This window comes from Odocoileus virginianus, chromosome 4, assembly GCF_023699985.2.
Source record: "Odocoileus virginianus isolate 20LAN1187 ecotype Illinois chromosome 4, Ovbor_1.2, whole genome shotgun sequence".
Taxonomy (NCBI): Eukaryota; Metazoa; Chordata; class Mammalia; order Artiodactyla; family Cervidae; genus Odocoileus; species Odocoileus virginianus.
In genome coordinates this window covers 81,021,347-81,041,574 of record NC_069677.1, presented here as the reverse complement: position 1 = coordinate 81,041,574, position 20,228 = coordinate 81,021,347, and the positions used below count along the sequence as shown (strand labels likewise).

Here is a 20,228-nt window from a genome sequence, read left to right as displayed (position 1 = left end):
CAGATGTATGGACTTAAGATTATTGATTACCACATTATTTTTCCCTCCAACATATAGAACAGAAGTTAATTACTGCTCTTCCCTGGATCTAATGGGCTTCCCTCATAGCTCAGTTGGTAAAGAATCTGCCTGCAATGCAGGCGACCCAGGTTCGATCCCTGGATCGGGAAGATCCCCTGGAGAAAGGAATGGCAACCCACTCCAGTATTCTTGTCTGGAGAATTCCACGGAGAGGGAAGCCTGGTAGGCTACAGTCCATGTGGTTGCAGAATCAGACAGGACTAAGCGACTAACACTTTCACTCACTCAAGTTTACTTAAGAAACAACCAATATAAGAGACACACACTGTCTCCCTGAGAGTAGGAAATAAGTCTCCCCTGTAAAAGGGGCAACCCTGCACCTGGAGGCAGAAGGATTCTTATCACCAAAGATGGGGAATTTGGGGACATGAAGCTTATATAAGCAAACCTTTCTACTTCTTTAACTGGGCACCCCACACTTAAGTCTATCAATTCCTCACAAAATCACAGCTTGTCTCAAAAAATAAAAGCTGCCTGCTTTCCCCACTTCTTGCTCAGTTGTATCTGCCTCTTTTGCAACCCCGTGAGCTGCAGCCTGCCAGGCTCCTCTGTCCATGGAATTCTTCTGGCAAGAATACTGGAGTAGGTTGCCATTACTTTCTCCAGGGGATCTTCCCATCCCAGGGATCAAACTGCAGTCTCCTGCATTGCAAGCAGATTCTTTACCCTCTGAGCCAGCAGGGAAGCCCTTGCCCACCTCTTAGGTCCCATTTCTATGGGGCCTCCATGTGCATGAATTAGTTAAGTTTCTTCTTTTCCTGGTCATCTACCTTGAGTCAGTTTTACTATTAGTCCAGCCACCAGAATCCAAGAGGGTTGAGGGCTTATTTCACCTCCCATAAAGTACAAATAGGATCAGAGCCCCCGCTATGACACCCAACCAAAAAAGCAGTTTTCAAACTGTGTTCAGAGGGAACCGAGTCCTCCTCGCACCTGCTTTGAGGCCTACACAAGCACCTGATTTATCACTGTTACCTTCACTCTCAAATGTGCTCCATGACAAATTTTAACACAGTAGACACTGCCAAAGCATTTCTGCCAGGATAAAACTCATTTTTGTGCAGGCTTCTTCCCAGGATAAAACTTTTTGTGGCATTCTCTGTTTATGAACTTGAGACTACAGACGTGGGTGGACAAATAAACCAGGTGTGCGTTTGCTCCAAATGCAAAACGATACCTGCAGGACACTTTCTGCAGGACTGTCAGTAAAGGCGAGACCGGCTCATCCTATGGGCCCATCAACAGGGGCGGAGCTCTGGGGAGCCATCAAAGTAGTCAGGACTGAGACCACAGTCCTACGGAGCCATCTGTGGGATGCACCGTTAAGTGAAAAAAGACAACGAGGAGGAAACAGTGGGTAAAAAGGAGGTGCCTCAAAAAAAAAACAAAAAAAACAGAATGAACTAGGAGCACCGGAGGTGGGTAGCTCTGGGGGAAAGGACCCAGCGTCCACGCAGATCTCTAACTCTCCTCGGCCCCCAGCCGGGCCCCTCCCTGCAGCGGCCCCTGCATTTGGCTTCTCCGCGGTCTTCAGGGTTTCCGTGCCGGGCATTGCTGGACGTCCCTAAACCGGTCCTAAGCCCGACACCCCTCACCCCCCACTCCGCACCGCTCTGTCTTGCGGGCCAGTGAGCCCGGCCCAAAGACGTGCGCTCTGCCTTCCCGGCATCGGAGCCTCTCCAAACCCGCCGGGCTTTCCCAGGGCCGGGCCCAGGCGGCGCACCTCCGGACCGGGGAGCCGGGGAGCTCCGACTCAGCTCCCCGAACAAGAAGAAGCTGAAGAACGCGTCTTCCCGGAGGAAGGGTTCGGTGGGGATCCCCCAGGGAAAGTGCGGGGAGGGGGGTCTCGCCCCGCTTACAGCCCGCGGAAACCCCCACGCGGGACAGGCGCGCTCAGGGACCGGGCCCAGGGACTGCGTGGAAAAGCCCCTCGGCGGCTGCCTCCTCCGAAGCCGCACTTTGAGCGCTTGGCTTCTCTGGGCACTGCGGAACGCCAGTGGAGGTCGCGGGGCCCCAGCCGAGGGCGCTAGGAGCGTTGGTGCGGGCCCGGAGAACGTAAAGAGAGCCGGGAGGTGGCGCTGGCGGGCGGCGCGCCGGCTCCACTACAGCCAGGGGAGCGCCTCCCGCGCGCGCCAAGCCCCGCCCATGCGCAGACAACGCCTCTCCTGATTGGGCAGCGCCGCCACGCTGGTGGGGCGGAACGAGCGTCGTCGCGTCCGGGTGACGTCTCCGGCGGGCGTCGGGCGGGGTCGTCGGCGTCGGCAGCGGTGGCAGCGGTGGCGGCGGTGGCGGCGGCGGGTGGGAAATGGCGGAGTACTTGGCCTCCATCTTCGGCACCGAGAAAGACAAGTAAGTGAGATCCGGCCGCAGGGGTTCCGGGCTGGGGAGGCGGGTGGCGCGCGGAGGAGCTCGGCGGCGGGGCCCGGGCGGCATCGGGAGGCCCGGCGGGGGGAGGGGCGGGCTGCCCTTCCGGCCTCGGGAGCCGCGCGCCGCCGCGTGCGCCCGGGCAGGCGGGCGATGGGTCGGGCGGGCGCCGGGCTTCCGCTCGGGCAGAGCGGCTTCTCCCGCCGGGGCTCCTCGGCTGCCCACCTACAGGCGACCCATGCCCCCGGCTCTCGGAAGCCGACTCGAGTTGTGCTGAAGTTGTCAACGTTAACGATTCTCCCAAGTTTGATCTTTTGATGTCGAGTCGGGCAAGCTGTAGTGTAGACTCGCCCGCGTTAAATCGTTAGATAATTGAGGTTCCTGTTAGGGTTTTAGGTGCTTAACAAACCTCTTGTATGAGTTAAGCGATCATCGAATAGATCATAAGGACATTTGTTGTGAAACAGTATTTTGGAGATGACTTGTTAACTAACCGTGACAGACAGTCTGCTTTTAAAATACTTTCAGGTGCAATTCCAATATAGGAATAAGATGGGTGAGTTTTTAGGTTGCATACCTTCCGTAGTCAGTTGTTAGGTTGAGAGTAAAAAATATAATTTTGGCTTTGCCAGATGTTAATTTGGGAGGATACTACTTGTAAACCTTAAGATTGAGCTGGATGTATTCTTCCAATAAATGGTTATCATCTTGGTGTTTTTCAGGGCTGTACAGGGTCTGTGAATATGTTTTTAACAATAAACTCATAAATTTGCCATAGCTAATGTTTTGATACTTTACAAAAAACTTTAAATTGTTTCTGTTTTCCAGGATGCAGTGTATCTTGTAAAATGTCTTCTTTTACACATTCTAGACTCAGCTGTGTTGTTTGGAAGAGGGGGTTATGTTTTTTCCTAGCAAAACTCACAAGACAGTCATCAGTCATATTCACCCCAGAAACACTTACTGGGTGTCAGCCCAAGGCCAGTGTCTGGGGACTCAGAAATGGGTAAAATTTGGATCTTTTTCTCAAGGAGCAAGGGGGTGCTTGTCATGCAAAGGATAACTGAGTTAAAATGAATTGAAATGCATTAAGTGCTGTGGAAGAGAGGCATGCCCTGAATGCTGTGGCCCCAGAGGCAGCAGCTTGGGAAACAGGGTCTTGAACAGATCAGCCAGCTCTGCTGGACAAAGAGGCTTCTCAGGTTTGCTGAAGGGCAAGCAGTGTCGATTTTACTCATTAGCTTATATCAGTGTGGGCCGTGACTTATATCTCACAGAGTTTTTCAGAGTTTTTCTTTCCCTCGTTCTTGTAAAAAGCTGCATAAGGTGATGTCCTCATTGTTATTCTGTGACGACAGAGGTTTTTTCCTGCCGTAAATAACTCCATTTCATCTGTTAGAGTTGTATTATAAAAGTCACAGCTGTAATTTAGGAAACTTGATTATTTAATCTAGGCTTCTTGTTTCAGGGAGATTTGTGGAGTTTTAATTTCCAGGAAACAGCTCAAAATTTTCAGCTGAAAAATAATTCCTGCTAACTTTTTTTTTTTATTTAATTTGAACTGAAAGTAAAATGTACATCTAGCAATTAAAAATATTTAGCCAATTACACGTTTGAGGTTTTAGACATGTTCTAAATCTAAGAATGGATTAACCTTTCTAATATCTTCTCTCAAATAGTACACCATGTCTTTATTTTAATATCTTTCCATTGTATTGCAGTAGTCCAATGAGCCTACTGGAAAAGTTTTGACTAATAGATTAAATTCAGTGATTAACTGTCCATAGTGAAATGAGAGTCATTTCTGATAGTGCAGCAGCAGGGATTGTTTTAATTATATGGAGTAGTTGGGTGGTAATGGTTGAGACGGGTTTTTGTCAATTCTGAGATAGTCAAACTATTTTCAAGTGACTTTCTCAAGATGTAACATGACGTACTCAAGTGTATGTAGTAATCATTTTTCTCTCCTCATAAATTTAGACTTTTCCATTTTTATTGCTACCTGATAATAAATAAATGGCTAGTTGATTTCATGGGCCATCAAATTTCACTGAGGCCCTTTAATCTTAACTGAATGTGAAAGTTGCTCAGCTGTGCCCAACAGTGGGTAGCCCTTCCCTTCTCCAGGCGATCTTCCCAACCCAGGGATTGAACCCAGGTCTCCCGCGTTGGCAACTGTGAATGTCCCTTGCTAAAATAATTGCATGTACAGGGTAACTTTCCCACCTCTGCAAGTCTGAATTTTAATGGGACACATCTAGTAAGGTTGCATAACTCACCACAGATCTGCTCAGCCACCATGCATTGCTGTCATGGTGGCTGGATTGCTAGTTTTGGTTTTATCCGCGTCGTCCAAGTATTGGAGCATGTTGAGAGACAACCTTGTGTAGTTCTTACAGGCAGAGTGGGTGCCCCAGTAGCTTATTCTCAGTGTATTGAAACTGGGGAGGATTGTTTACTTCAGACCTCTTTTTGGAAATCTTCTGTTGGTCTGGTGTCTTGGGTGGGGGAACCTGGACTCTGTATTTATTGAGATGATAGTGACTGCATGTGATGAGCACACAGTGTACTCAATTCTGGCTCTTGGAACAGTGCCAGGGTTGGCATTTTCCTCAGTTTACAGAGACCCGGACAGGTGGGGGTGACTGGCCCAAACCCAAGCTACTAGTAGCAGAGTCAAGGTCCTGACCCCTAACCAGACTGCTGGTGTCTTGAGAGAGGAGTTCATCATGGAAGGAATAGGAGCAGATAGGTTTTGAGTTAAATATAGTTTTAGACTAACTTACATTCAGTTTAAGAGAAAACAGTGGAGCAGGGAAGTATTACATATAATTGAACCTTTGAACCACATGGGGGTTGCGGTGCCAGCACTCTGCACAGTCAGTAATCCAATCCCAGTTTGTTTAACCTCCAGGCAGCCCTCCGTGTCTGCTGCTCTGAATCCTGCATTCATCCAACCACGGGTCCTGTAGTACTGCAGGACTTAATACCTGAAAAGTCCGAACGGAAGTTAAGGATCAGCCATACTTGAAAGTGAAGGGGGTTTGAATGAGGAGGAAATCAGGTTGAATAGAGTGCCATGTTTGAAGAGGGGCAAATTGAAGCTAAGTAAACCAGCGCTTGCCAGGGTACGGCAGTGGTAAAGAATCTGCCTGCATGCAGGAGACGCAAGGTTTGTTCCCTGGGTCAGGAAGCTCTTCTGGAGGAGGGCATGGCAGCCCCCTCCAGCATTCTTGCCTGGAGAATTCCATGGACAGGAGTGTGGCGGGCTGCCGTCCATGGGATTGCAAAGAGGTGGACACAACTGATCAGGTGGGCAGGCAGACCTAAAATACGAGAAAGTACTTATTACCAAAAAAAAAAAAAAAAAACTAGGTCTTTGTGAAGTAAAAGAAAATTAGTGTGGTGGCATTTGTCGTGTTGATGACATATTTCCATCTATTTGATGTCTTTCCAGCAAAATAATCAGTTCTCGTTTTCCCTTACAGAGTCAACTGTTCATTTTATTTCAAAATTGGAGCATGTCGTCATGGAGACAGGTGCTCTCGGTTGCACAATAAACCGACCTTTAGCCAGGTTTGTTTGTTTTTCCTTTTTTTTCTGTTTTCATGTAAATTATCAAGACTTCATGTACTTTACAGAGGCAGTAATTTCCATGTGTTAATAAGCAGGGTTTTTTTCCCTCTAGTTTTATTTTCCTATTTGTGTTCATAAATGTGTTTCGTTTAAATGAGAATGAGGCAGGTGAACCACCGCAGCAGAAGGTCTGAGAGCACCATTCCCTGTTTTTATCAGTAGAGAAGCTTGTTGGCTGTGACTTGTTTTCACTGCCTTCCCACCATCCCTGCCTCTAATAGACGTGGGTCGGGAGGGGCAGCCAGGCCAGCGCTGACCCTGCCTCTTCTCCAGGCTGATAGATGTAGAGGTGGGCGGGGGCCCCCCTGGAGGAGACTGCCATGCTCTGCACAGAGGGGCTGTCCAGTACTCCTGGGCATGTCCCCTTAAGACCCCAGCCAAGGACACAGCCAATGGTGTCATGTTATAAAAACATGAAAAATGAAAGTTAACCTTGGAAGGTGGGCGCTTCCCTTCAGGTTAATGGCCAGTCTGTTCAGTTAATGGGGAGAAGCCAGTTAATTGAAAGATTGGGCTTAGCTCTATTGGAAGTTTAGTCCAAAATTGTGATTTTTGGTAGTTTCTTTTTGGCTAATTGAAGAAAAGGCAGGGGTTTACACCCTTCAAGTGATCCGGTGAATTTAAGGGAGAAGGCACCTCCGAGAGGAACAGAAACCTTCTGCCCAGGTTCACCGGAACATTTGGAATTTGAAAAAGATCTAGACTCCAGTCTTTCTAGACTTGAGGGCTCTTGAGCTCCTTCATGTGGCCCGTGAAGTCTAAATGTGCAGCCTCTGCGCCAGTGGATATGATGTTTACAAAAGCCAGCCTGGTGGTGGAAGAAAAAGACAGTGTTTTCTAATTTAATTGCTTTGAGCATGTCTCTTTTGAAATTCAGAATATTGGAGATTTGCTTTACATTTTCTTTTTTTCTTTAAGTGCTTCCATTTGTGAACTAAGTCTCCCCCACTAGGCCAGTGGCCATGATTCTGTAAAGTTTGGTGGGAGTCAGCTGTATGTGTTAACTTGAACATCTTGTTTTGATTCATTTGGTTGGTTTCAGGTAATCCTGACCTCCTCTGATTTTAATGGAACTGCATTACTCCCTTTAAGTGTTGTTTTATTAAACGGTCACTGCCGCGTGACCTGGGTGAGATCTAACAGGAATTTCCTGTTGAAGAGTTGGGCTTCGTGTAGCTGTCCATCAGACTTGTCACGCTCAGGTGGTTTTAGTTAAAAACCTAGTGTGGTTGGCTTTGGGGAACAGCCAAGGCCTGAGACAGGCCATCAGTGACTTGAGGGAGAGGCCAGGCCAGAGGACAAGGCTGTGCTGTGTGGCTGGTGGTCATCCTCCCAAGTAGGTTTCCCAGAGCAGATGTTTGACTGGGGGGCTCTCTCGTGACCACTCCCCTTGAACACTTAGCTGCAAGTGGAACAGGCCAGTTTTATTAAACCAGTTACAAAACTGCTTTGGATACATATTGAGACTGAATATTTATTTTCCTAAATTATGCTGTTTATTGGTTCAGCTTGTAAATCTCTAACATAATGTCAGTGTGGGTTTCTTTTTAAGCTTCTTACAGTGATGTGGACATTAAGATTCATGTAATGTGCTAGCCTACTAACTTAAACATGGTTTGTTTTTTCAGACAACTTGATTTTAAGAAGAACGGTACAATGTAAGGTTTCAAGTCTGCCTGATCCAGTTTAAAGCACAAGGGCTAAAAGGATTTTTTTCCCTTAAAAGAAGGATCGGAAAAGAGCAAATGTTTTAAGCTATTGTATTATGTAAACAGAGATCCCACCAAGAAAATGTAAATGTGCTAGATGCCTCTGAGAGTTAGGAAACCCATTCGTGTGCCTGTTTCCTACGAGATCAAGAGAGCTTGATGGACTGCATATGCTTGAGTTACACATTTGGTTTTAAAAACAATTTCATATGGGGAATATGATTATAACATGAATTTTTTGACATCATAGTGTCTGCTAGCTTGAAGCATAAAAAATGTTAGTGTTCTACTGCATTAAAACACTTCAATAACATGGGCCTACTCAGAATAACAGTTGCTTCTTGGTTGCTGGCTGACTTGACCTGAGTCACTTGACCTAAGTCACCGCTCAAACTCTGTTTTCATAATATGATGGTTTGGGTGTACTCTTCAGAAGACAAGTGTCTGACTTGCAGGAAGCAAGCAAACAGCAGGCGTCGAGCCTTTTGCAAACAAGTTGTCTCTTTGCAATTGTCTGATATATGCACAGCAGCCAGTAGAATTCCCCTTTTTATTTTTTTTTCCCCGCAGACCATCTTGATTCAAAACATCTATCGTAATCCCCAAAACAGTGCACAGACGGCTGACGGCTCACACTGTAAGTCCCACAGTTGGAGAAGTTTTTTTAAGACAATGGTGTTAAAGAGCCCACTCTTAATTGAGACAAACCATGTTGGCTTCTGAGCTGCTGACATAGAGCTGTTGCAAACAGGACACGGTGCCGGAGGTCCTTGGCATTCACAGTAAGAACTTGATACTTGGCTGAGGTCAGCAGCCTGGCCGGGGAGGTCGCTGCCCAGGCCTCTCCCGCCCCGGATGTTTGTTAGCGAGAGGGGTCTGGCTCTGTAACAGCCAAACGTCACCAGCCAGTTATTGGTCTTAACAGTGGCTGAACCCCTGGCAATTATTAAGTTCTTTCTGTGAAATCAAAAACCTTAGGAATATGTAGGAATCAATAAGGTAAGTTGCCCAGTAAGTGTGGGTTTTATTTCACCATTATGATTTTTCCTCTAGGGAGTGGAGATTTCATGATATGTAATTATTGTATTTCTCTAGTCAGTTTATACAGGCACGCTTCTTTCTCAGTTGTTTGTGAAGTTTCCTGTTATAAAAATTGTTTTGGTGGTAGCCTGCCGACTTGTCTGCATTCTTAACTGGATTGGAACTTTGAAACGGTGGATTCTTCCAGTCTGTGACAGAAATACAATACTAGCATATCATGGGATCTCTGTTGCACTGAAGTGTTAGGGCGCTCCAGGACAGCCATCAGCTGAGAGAAAACATCACTGCTTCAAAAGAAAATAACTTGCTCTTTTTTCAGCACTGAGTCTTGACTGAAGCGATCGCCACAGGAAACCGGTTAAGTGTTTACATTTAATTTTCCATAATATAAAGTTGTTGCGTTTTGTATTTCAGACCATTGCCCTCTTGAACATTTACCGTAACCCTCAAAACTCTTCCCAGTCTGCTGACGGTTTGCGCTGTAAGTTCATACAAGTTCCTTCCCTGGTTCCCTGGGCTTGCGCGTCAGAGCTCAGTGCCGGCTGCACCTGGTCTGCCGCTGTAGTGTCGAGGACCGCCTTCCACGGAGGGGTCAGAGCTTGTGTCCCCCTGAGCCCGTGGGAGCCTCTGCTGGAGGTTTAACTGCCCACTTAGGAAGGAGCGAGTGCCTAGAGGGTGCCCTTCCCAAGAGCGCGGAGCTGCTGCTCTCCTGGGACCTTGGCCGTCACCCGGGAGAATGTGTGTCCGCTTAAATGGGGGCTCACGTTTTACCCGCTTAAAGTGAAAGTCGCTCTAACTTTAAAATAAAGAGTTCTGAATTTTTTTTTTTCAGATACTATTTCTTACTAGAGTTTTTTTCCCTTAAACTCCATTTGAATGGAGATCATGCTTTTCACTGTGAGAGCATTGTCCTGAGTGTGACCCCAGTAGGGCCCTCCTGGGTGCACTGACCTTCAGCACCAGTCCTGTGCGGACTCTGATTTCATCAGATATTTTACCTAGGTGTCTCCTGCATTGGGGAAATAAAGGATACTTGGCAGAGAATAGCTCTGGAGTGGGCATTCAGTGGACATCACTTGTTTATTTGCCGGGGAATGCTAAAGTCAAGTCATGGATGTGGTATTGATGGGTAGTTTTTAGGGAACAGTAGAAATAATAACTGTTGAACTCCAGAGTAAATGTAGTCATTTGAGGATAAGCTGAAACAAACATCCTGGACTCGTGTTAAAATCAGAGGGTCCAGACGAAAGGGTAGGTGCTTCTCATTCACCAGTTCGTTTTAAAGCTGTTCTTTAAAAAAACAGATCACAGAATAACACCACGAAGTACCTTTGGTGGCCACGTGCCTGGATCAGATACACCCTTGGCCCAGAGCCCCTCAGTTCGTAGGGTGACCTGCGGTGGGTGAAGCGGTCCTGGCAGCCGCCGCCACCTCCCTGAGCTGGTCCAGACTGGGAGGCCTCGCGGTTCCGTGCTGTGGTGCATGGCACCCACGTCCGGGGACCGGACTGGTGCGCTTTTCCTGCCAAGACACTAAATGTTTTTCGATGCTAATCTGACCTGATAAGAGAATTTCTTTCCTTGAATCTGATGGTAGCAGGACTTGGTAGCCTTTGGTGTATTGTTTTTTTAAAGAAACAAGATCAATGGGTGAAAGAAACTGTTGCTGTTTGGATGGTTAAGTTATTTTGTAACAGCTCTACCCTGGGGTAGAAGTGAACGAGAAGTAGGGGACTGAGGAATGACAGTGGGTCGTTCTTTGCCCTGTTTGTTTTCTGGGGGGTGTGCATGCTTTATTGACAGAAGGATGTTGTATTAGTTCTCTGTGTGTGTATTTGTGATTCACAGGACTCTTGTTTTACATATGCTACAAAGTAAAAGTTTAGCTGTACTAAATGCTACAGTTCTGGAGTCCAGATTGTATCAATACAAATTAAATGCAATTCTGATTCTACAATTTAGCTACTAGGTTCATCACTACTGGCTCTTTTTAATATAACCTTGTATCTGCAGAAAAATTAAACTTTCTACGCTTGGATTAAGCTTAAATATGAATCCCAGTTTAAGAATGTTTCTTTAAGAAAACTGGGTACTTGCAAGTTGTATTTAAAATATACTGAGTCGTGTTAATACTTTAGTTGAATAGCTTTTTTAATCAATCACTCACCTCTGCCTTTCAGGTCATTTTGATTGACTCAAAAAATTTTAACCAGAGTATAGGAGATAAAATATGCCCACTAGGAAGCATTTTAAAACATGAACTTTATATAAGTTATTAAAATACAGTATTCTGTTTATGTGGTAACAGAATAGAAATATCAGTCCCATGAATACAGCCAATAGTTTAATGGCCACCAAAACGTGATTCTTGGTATTGCTAAGACTTTGAGTGTGTGACTGTTTTCTGTCTTCTCATTTTCCTAATATGGAGAAGGAAATTAATTTTAAACATTAAAATCTGCCCTTTGGAATGGGCTTCTCTTGACTGGCTTTTCTGTTGTTTAGACTTTGGTTTCTACTCAGGGAAGGAGATACACTCATTGTAACTTTTAAATCAAGACGAGCTGTCCGGAGTGGCGTCACCGCACGTGTTCACTGAGCTCTCTTTTGTAAAGTGAGCTGGGTTCCTAGAAGTTCAAAAACAACTAAGATGCAGGGACACACACACACCCCCACCACCACCCCCAATGGCTAGAAAGGGAACTTAAATCATTGCCAGAATCAAAAGATTGAAGTTAGTTTTTACCCTTAGAGGGAAACAGTTTTCAGAGAGCTAGGGCATTGTGGACAGAGCCCATGGCCACAGCCTAGAGCCCTTGGTTGGGGCCCAGAGGAGGCCGCCAGTCCCGGAGGATTCCTTTGAAAGGTGGCTATTAGCAACAGGTTGTCTGTGCCTCGAAGCTACTGCCAGTCTGGCTGTGTTGGAAATATCAGCTTACTGACACTCCAGCTTTCTGCTTCCTCAGATTTAGGTTCAGAGAGTGTCAGAGTTTGAATGGTAGAATGTAATGAGGATGGGATGTGAATTTGCTAAATCTGTCCACAGAATGGACAAGAGTTCACTTAGTACATGTGAATTATGAAAAATAAACTTGATGAAAACAGTTTGACATCTAAAATAATGCTTTCTTCAACAAAAACCTGTAACTTTCCCTTTATGCAAAAGAGGGCACTCAGATTACTGCGATTGAACTTGGTCATTGTCCTTCTCAGTCTTCACTTTCCATCATTTGGGTTTTAATCGCATCAGAAAGAATAACATTCCGAGTAGCTGATAATTGGTAAAAGAAGCGAGTAGGGAGTGTAGATTTTAATCATCTCCCCTGCCTGATTGCCACCTTTCATTTTAACCTAAGAATGGGAAGGGAAAAAGTCAGTGATTACTTGGCCTGTATCTTAAATCTAAAAAGGAAGAGAATTTTCAATTTAAAAATTTCTTTTGAGAGTCAACCTTTTCCTCATGCTTTCTGAAAATGTTGGCCCTTTGATGCTGATGAAAACTTGACATGATTTTAATATTTTAATAGCCAGAACTGAGGTGGTCATAAGGGGCTTTTAAAATCTCACCACACTTTAAAACTTTAACAAGTGGCTGTGTGATGCACTGTCTTCAGTCTCCAGTAGAGTGCAGCTCTGTTTTCTCTCTAGATGAGCTGATGTGTGTTAACGTAGCAGTTTGAGTTTAAGCACAGAGCTCTGGCGGTCACAGTTCCCAGCTCTAACCAGCAAGCTCTCTTTGTCCACAGGCGCTGTCAGCGATGTCGAGATGCAAGAACATTATGATGAGTTCTTTGAGGTGAGCTAGTGACTGAACCCTGTAGACCTGTTCACCCATCGTATGGGGATTGGGACTTTACTCCGTTAATAAGAATACATGCTCATGAGTTCTGTTCCTGTTTCATTTATATTGTGATCCTCTAACCCCTGTTCTCCCCTTAGGAGGTTTTCACAGAAATGGAGGAGAAGTATGGGGAGGTGGAGGAGATGAACGTCTGTGACAACCTCGGAGACCACCTCGTGGGGAACGTGTATGTCAAGGTAGGACTGAGGCGGCAGTTAGGGCCGAGGAGTGAGGAGTGCCTGCCTCACCTTAGCTAACAGCCCTGAGAGAACAGCCCTGTTCAGACCAGGCTGGAGCGTTAACGCCCTGACCAGCCCTCGTTGGCCGTGGCTCCAGTCCGGCAGCTGGCATGTGGGTTCTGGGAGGGATGGGTGTCTTAGACTATTGGTTAGTGGTTGTGGGACTGTGGAGGAGAAACTGAATTATATGTTTGGTTTCTTTTTCCCTTTTTTTTTTTTTTTTTAACTTCTCTTGCCTGCATAAATCATGACATTTGTGCTTTTAACCAATTGAATTTGAAAACCAAGGCAGCATGCATGGCATGATCTTGGACAGTTGTAAAAGTAAGTCATCGCTAATAAAGGATGGTCCAGTTTTTAAATTGCTCTAGCATTATGCCACCCGTGTGAGCACGTGACACGTATTTGAATCAGTCACTGAAGATACTTATTACTGAAGTGTGGGTGGTGAGTGGTTCTGCTTTCTCTCTTCAGTTTCGCCGTGAAGAAGACGCGGAAAAGGCTGTGATTGACTTGAACAACCGCTGGTTTAATGGCCAGCCAATCCACGCCGAGCTCTCCCCCGTGACCGACTTCAGAGAAGCCTGCTGCCGCCAGTACGAGATGGGGTAGGTGCGGGCCGGCCCGGGGGGAGCAGGCAGGAGAGGCGGGGTTGTGTACCCAGTGTGACCGTTCTGTTCTCCAGGGAGTGCACGCGGGGCGGCTTCTGCAACTTCATGCACCTGAAGCCCATCTCCCGGGAGCTGCGACGGGAGCTGTATGGGCGCCGGCGCAAGAAGTGAGTACTTCTGGGCAGGCTCAGCCCTGGGGCCTTCTCTTCAGAAGGCTCTGCTGGGAATGTAGTGTACACTGTGGGATATAAAAGGCACTCTGAGGGACATTCCACACACGTCTTCCTGCTTGTCAGGTAGAGGTCAGACCTTAGTAACAGGGACCCATCAGGCGGGTGACCATTTAAAAGTAGATTTGTTTGCACAGGATCTTATTCTGTCCACTACATGTCCGAACTTCTTTTTCCATTGGGGTTTCTTGGGTTTTCTTGGTTTCGGCAGGTCTGGGGGGGTGGGGGGCGGGGGTACTGTCCTGTGAACCAGAGACAGTCAGGCACAGTCTCATGGCCAGTCCCGGTGCTCAGCTGCAGGTGGGTGCTTTCCTCTTAAGCAGAGAAAAGGCCAGGGTGTTGGTGTAACAGTCAGTCTTCCAGCTCAGATTGTGTTCTGGCTCCCAGAGGGCTTCTTGTCCCTCTCCTGTTAAACATATGTTTGGAAATTCACCATTGGTGATCATTTTATTGTCAGCAGAAAAGTGTAGGAGAGAAAGAACCCCATTCTTCCTTCCCCACGGTGGGCTGGTGGGCCCGTTGCTGAGCCGAGAACATCTGAGAGGCTTGGCTCAGGTGGGATGGTGTGCATGCCCCTTCCATTCTGGGTTATGGCTCCCCTGGGCACTTGAGTTGGCTCCACAGGAGAAGGGGCAGAAGGTGTCATTCCTGTTCAGTCCCCAGCTGCCTGTTTTTACCCCAGACACTTGAATGTCTGAAATCAGGGCACATGGTACAGTGTCACCTGTGGCTCAGACGGCAGCGTTTCTCCCTTTATCAAGTGTCACCGGTGCGACAAGCTGCCGTGTTAGGTTGCGTGCTGTGGTTTGGGTGCCATGGTTTGTTTCTTGTCCTCTGTTGCAGGCATAGATCGCGGTCCCGCTCCCGGGAGCGTCGCTCTCGGTCCCGAGACCGTGGTCGCGGCGGCGGAGGTGGCGGTGGCGGAGGACGGGAGCGCGACAGGAGGCGGTCGAGAGACCGGGAGCGGTCTGGGCGATTCTGAGCCATGCCATTTTTACCGTATGTCTGCTAGAAAGTGTTGTAGTTGATTGACCAAACCAGTTCATAATGGGAATTTTTTTTAAAAAACAACAAAAAAAAACAAAGATGGGTTTCTGAATAAAATTTGTAGTGATACAGTGTTCTTGGGTGACTTATTCCTTGTGCACAGTCCATTTTAAATCTTTTCCTTCACATCATGAGGTGACATACCTTGAGGTGACGGTATTCCACCAGTCACTCTTGGTATAAATGACAGATTTTTAAACTTAGGGAATGAAATAAAACACCTCCCAGTTAAGGGGAAGTTCTTAGGAGAAAAAGTCAGACTTGTTTCCCGTTACCTTCATGTTAACAAATGGTCTTCTCTTCTGAAGCTGTTAGTAGGCTGGGGTAGAAGCTGCCAATGGTGCCGGCTCTTAGAACAGAGCCAGTCCTCGGAGAAGATGCGGTCTGTGGCCCCTGCAGGGGTCAGCTCTCATATCGTGAACATCTAGTGTTGCTCCCGGAGCCACCTTGTGCCCCTGAGACTTGGGGGCATGTAACACGGGGCATGCCCAGGCCCTCGCATTCCCGTTTCACCCTGTCAGTAGCAAGACCGCCCGGGTAACAGGAGCACAGCCCTGCCGTCCTATCCGCCTCTGCAGAGCCTTCACGTCTGCTGTCCCCTCCCCAGGCTTTCGTCATTGACGATGAGGGCAGTGTAACTCGCTGCAGCCATGGACTTGTTCCAGATTCCCGCCATGGCCGCACCTCTGCTAGGGGCACAGAGTTTGTAAGAGAAAGTCTTAACCCAAAGACCGACCAAAACATTGCTCTGGGTGGTCATCTCAGGGCAGCACACTTCGTCCCTCTGCTTGCCCAAGGCAGTCCTCCAGGCACTCACCCACATGCCGCTCGGTGACAGGAGTTCACGGGGTGTCCCATCTGATCCCTTTAGATCCCGTTCATGGGAGGTCTGCCAGGAAATACGCTGCTTCAATCAGTTTGCTTCATCAATTTTTATTTGATTGTAAAAAAGCGATTCTAGTGGCTGATAGTTTTGTCCAAGTTTGCTGTCTTGAAATGACTTATTTTTTTCATAATAGTAGAGGATTTTGGATAAATTAGTGGCACTTTTGACTAGGTAGTCTAGGAAGTTTTAAGTCATCTTAATTTTTCTTCTAAAAAACTAAACACCAGTACTTCAGAGCTTCTCACTGAATTTGGTCAGAGTTGTAGAAATACTGCCACTGCCACTCCATCTGAAAGAGGGAATGTGGTAGAGTTTAACTTGTATTAACTTTGAGTCCCCTTTTCTTGTGAAAGGAAATAAATGTAAGCGAAAATTCCATCCACAGTGTCTTAAAATTGTCACTGAAATGAGAAGAGCTCACTAAGTAAAGGAAAAAGAGGCCTGCTGCCCGCCCTCCACACCCTAGTGAAAGTCACATGAGGGGCAGTTTGGGCCCAAAGCTGCCCCCACATGCTGTTGGTTTTGGCGTGTTCAGGACCCAGTCGAAAGAGACGATCAGTAGAGAAGCCCGAAAGGAGGATGGGTCCCAGGTCCAAGGGGATTTTCATTTAAATTTAAAGAAAACAGCCATTTGAAATAACTGATGTATTAATAGTGCATTAGATCTGATAGAGTGCCTGAAGAATGGACAGAGGTTTGTGACATTGTATAGAAGGCAGTGATCAAGACCATCCCCAAAAAGAAAAAATGCAAAAAGGCACAATGGTTGTCTGAAGAGGCTTTACAAATAGGTGAGAAAAGAAGAGAAGCTAAAGGCAAAGGAGAAAAGGAAAGATACACCCATCTAAATGCAGAGTTCCAAAGAATAGCAGGAGAGATAAGAAAGCCTTCCTCAGTGATCAATGCAAAGAAATAGAGGAAAACAGAATGGAAATGACTGGAGATCTCTTCAAGAAAATTAGAGATACCAAGGAAACATTTCATGCAAAGATGGGCACAATAAAAGACAGAAGTGGTATGGACCTAAGAGAAGCAGAAGATACTAAGAAGAGGTGGCAAGAATACACAGAACTACAAAAACGATCTTTATGACCCAGATAACCACGGTGGTATGATCACTCACCTAGAGCCAGACATCCTGGAATGTGAAGTCAAGTGGGCCTTAGGAAGCATCACTACGAAAAAAGCTAGTGGAGGAGATGGAATTCCAGTTGAGTTATTTCAATCCTAAAAGATGAAGGTGTTAAAGTGCTGCATTCAATATGCCTGCAAATTTGGAAAACAGCAGTGTAAACAGCAGTGGCCACAAAGGTCAGTTTTCATTCCAATCCTAAAGAAAGGTAATCCCAAAGAAGGTTCAAACTACCGCACAGTTGCACTTATCTCACACTAGTAAAGTAATGCTCAAAATTCTCCAAGCTAGGCTCCAATAGTATGTGAACCATGAACTTCCAGATGTTCAAGCTGGATTTAGAAAAGGCAGAAGAACCAGAGATCAAATTGCCAACATCCGTTGGATCATAGAAAGAGCAAGAGAGTTCCAGAAAAACATCTGCTTTATTGACTCGACCAAAGCCTTTGACTGTGGATCACAACAAATTGTGGAAAATTCTTCAAGAGATGGGAATACTAGATCATCTTACCTGCCTCCTGGGAAATCTGTATGCAGGTCAAGAAGCAGCAGTTAGAATGGAGCATGGAACAACAGACTGGTTCCAGATTAGGAAAGGAGTACAAGGCTGTATATTGTCACTGCTTATTTAACTTCTATGCATAGTACATCATGTGAAATGCTGGGCTGGATGAAGCACAAGCTGGAATCAAGATTGCCAGGAGAAATAGCAATAACCTCAGATAGGCAGATGACACCACCCTTATGGCAGAAAGTGAAGAGGAACTGAAGAGCCTCCTGATGAAAGGAGAGTGAAAAAATTTGCTTAAAACTCAACCCTCAGAAAACTAAGATCATGGCATCCAGTCCCATCACTTCGTGGCAAATAGATGGGGAAACAATGTAGACAGTGAGAGACTTTGTTTTCTTGGGCTTGAAAATCACTGCAGATGGTGACTAGCCATGAAATTAAAAGACGCTCCTTGGAAAAAAAGCTATGACCAACCTAGACAGCATATTAAAAAGCAGAGACATTACTTTGCCGACAAAGGTCCATCTAGTCAAAGCAATGGTTTTTCCAGTAGTCATGTATGGATGTGAGGGTTGGATCATAAAGAAAGCTGAGCACTGAAAAATTGATGCTTTTGAACGGTGGTGTTGGAGAAGACTCTTGAGAGTCCCTTGAACTGCAAGGAGATGAAATTGATAAGGAAATCAGTCCTAAATATTCGTTGGAAGGACAGATGGCTGAAGCTGAAGCTTGAACAATTTGGCCACCTAATGGGAAGAACTGACTGGAAAAGACCCTGATGCTGGGAAAGATTGAAGGCATAAGGAGAAGGGGACAACAGAGGATGAGATGGTTGGGTGGCATCACCGACTCGATGGACGTGAGTTTGAGCAAGCTCCGGGAGTTGATGGTGGACAGGGAAGCCTGGCGTGCTGCAGTCCATGGGGTCACAGAGGGTCAGACATGACTGAGCGACTGAACTGAACTGCTCTGTTGATTAGAGAAAACTCACTTCTTTTGAACGTGACAACACTGGAGAAAGGATTGCTGGTGGGGTCACTGCAGTCCCACTTCCTCCTTTCTTAGTTTAGGAGTTCTTACCAAAAAGGGGTGAAACAGCAAATGAGTTTTTTTAAAAAGTCTATGCAAAACGCAGAAAACTGGTATTAGAAATGTGTTTCCAAAGCCTTTGTGATGCAAAGTCAGCAGGGTCTTGGCAGTCAGTGTCACGTGGGACTCAGTGTGGCTGACCCTGGTGAGGTTAGCTTTGTGTCCAACAGTTCCTAGACTTGGGGTTTTTCACAGACCATGTAGATTTCCCTAAAGAAAACAGGATTGTGATCAACATAGGATTATCAACTTCTGATTTTCTGCATGGGACTTTTTAGATTGCTCTCATTAAAGTCCACCCATGTGTTCATGAAAATGTTCATGAAAGAACATTTCAAGTTTTTATCATAAAGATTTTTAAACATACTCAAAAGTAGAGAAGTTGTGGCGAAGCCTGATTTACTTAAACCTTGTGTACGTAGTGTCCGCATCCCTGACTTGTCCATGTTACCTTCTCCGCAAAGCACAGCCCTCCAGTAAGCTTGGCTCCACCCCCAAAGGTGCCCTGCCTGCCCTGCCTTTCATCTCCTTGGGTCAGGGCGTGGCGGCTGCATCCATCAGGGTATCTCGCTGTGTTTGTGTGTGCATGCATGCATGCGCACTCCTGCTTGTGTGGAAGGTGAACAGGATGGGATAAATGCGTTGTTGGCACCTGGCATTTCAGGGTAGAAATAGGCTCTACCCTGGAGAAAAGTATGGTCAACCAGAAGAGGTGGTTCAGAAGACCAGGCACTCCGAGAACTGGTAGGTCCAGACAAGCAAGTTGGGAAGAGGCTGAGCTCTGCCCAGGTGCACGGGGACTTAGACTCTGAGGGCTTTGGACAGGGCAGCATGAACTAGCCCTGGGGGCTGGATTCCTGTCCCTGCCAAGCCAGACACAGGCGATGCAGAGCACGTTGGGAAGAGGAGCATCTTGTTGGAGCAAGCTTCTTATCCCAGGTAATCCACATAACCTTTTAAGAAATAAGAGGAAACTGCTCAGAAACGTAAGTAAACTGATAAGGTGCTCGCTCCCAGGACAAGTAGCAGCAGATACGGCCTTCCAGCCCCAACAATAAAGGATGATGTAATGGCTGTGCTGACCCACAACAGACAGGCTGCTGGTTATTTCTCCAGCAAAGATGGGCTTATTCGGGTTCTGCAGAGAAGGTAGCCTTGAGGAGCACCTGTGAGTCCCCACACGGCCAACAATATGAAAAAGCTGGGCTCCAGCTGTATTTCTCCACCAGCTCGTCCCAACTCTTAGGGGTCTGTGTTGCTTCAGGCCAATAACAAGCGGGCTGCAGCTTCTCCAGGCTTCATGCTGACAGAGGAAGGACACCTTCCCCCAGGACCCCCAGCATTTCCAAGCTCATTGACCCAAACTGGTGCTGCTTATTTTCCTATCAGAAAATGAACAACTTCCAAATTCTTCACATGAAATGAGTATGATACTGATAAAACCTCACAGATGGAACACACACAGAAAACTATAGGGAAGTCTCAGTTCTAAATAGAGATGTAAAAGTCCTAAATAAAATAGTGGCAAACAATCTAGCAGCACATTAAACATGCTAAATTAAGTGGGATTTAGTCTAGGAATTAAGGATGAATGATAACAAATATTTAATTTGTTCTAAGTTTTCTTAGGAGACTCTCATTCACATTTGTGTTGTATCCCTTAGCCAGCCAAGCATTGTATTTTTCATGAGCTGCGTGATGCCTACAGCACAATATTTTGTAAACAGTTACGAGGTTATGAGCCCCCGAGTAGGTCCTGCCCAGTCAAGAAGAAGCTGCATGGGCCAATGCCCAGCCCAGCCTCCTGGCCA

At 46.4% G+C, this 20,228-nt stretch overlaps 1 protein-coding gene and 1 long non-coding RNA gene across 10 annotated transcripts in view; one reads left to right on the top strand and one right to left on the bottom strand.

Moving 5' to 3' along the window:
• Positions 1-2,323: 2,323 nt before the first annotated feature.
• On the top strand, positions 2,324-14,873 carry U2AF1 (U2 small nuclear RNA auxiliary factor 1). Of its 5 annotated transcripts, none has more exons than XM_020891533.2 (8): positions 2,324-2,430; positions 5,934-6,021; positions 9,246-9,312; positions 12,578-12,627; positions 12,771-12,869; positions 13,386-13,519; positions 13,597-13,689; positions 14,596-14,873. In XM_020891533.2, the coding sequence occupies exons 1-8, from the start codon at positions 2,387-2,389 to the stop codon at positions 14,732-14,734; spliced, it is 714 nt and encodes a 237-aa protein (XP_020747192.1). In that variant the 5' UTR covers positions 2,324-2,386; the 3' UTR covers positions 14,735-14,873. The 5 variants fall into 5 exon arrangements, with proteins under 5 accessions (XP_020747192.1, XP_020747193.1, XP_070322942.1 ...); XM_020891534.2 differs by lacking the exon at positions 9,246-9,312 and adding an exon at positions 8,361-8,427; XM_070466841.1 differs by lacking the exons at positions 2,324-2,430; positions 5,934-6,021 and adding an exon at positions 8,410-8,427.
• An 839-nt stretch (positions 14,874-15,712) lies between these two features.
• LOC110136065 (uncharacterized) overlaps positions 15,713-20,228 on the bottom strand; it is a 19,051-nt gene continuing 14,535 nt past the window's right edge. For 2 of the 5 annotated variants that reach the window (XR_011487390.1, XR_011487387.1), the window contains exon 4: positions 15,713-16,951. This is a non-coding gene — a long non-coding RNA (uncharacterized lncRNA). Of the gene's footprint in view, positions 19,371-20,228 lie in introns of all 5 variants that reach the window. The other 3 variants (XR_011487389.1, XR_011487388.1, XR_002313517.2) reach the window with 3 other exon arrangements.

What these genes read in the sequence shown, in the direction of transcription:
- U2AF1 (XM_020891533.2), top strand. Translation starts at nt 2,387, where the DNA reads ATGGCGGAGTACTTGGCCTCCATCTTCGGCACCGAGAAAGACAA. An exon ending in TTCGGCACCGAGAAAGACAA is followed by an intron (nt 2,431 to 5,933) that starts GTAAGTGAGATC and finishes TTTCCCTTACAG; the next exon opens with AGTCAACTGTTCATTTTATT. An exon ending in GTCTGCTGACGGTTTGCGCT is followed by an intron (nt 9,313 to 12,577) that starts GTAAGTTCATAC and finishes CTTTGTCCACAG; the next exon opens with GCGCTGTCAGCGATGTCGAG.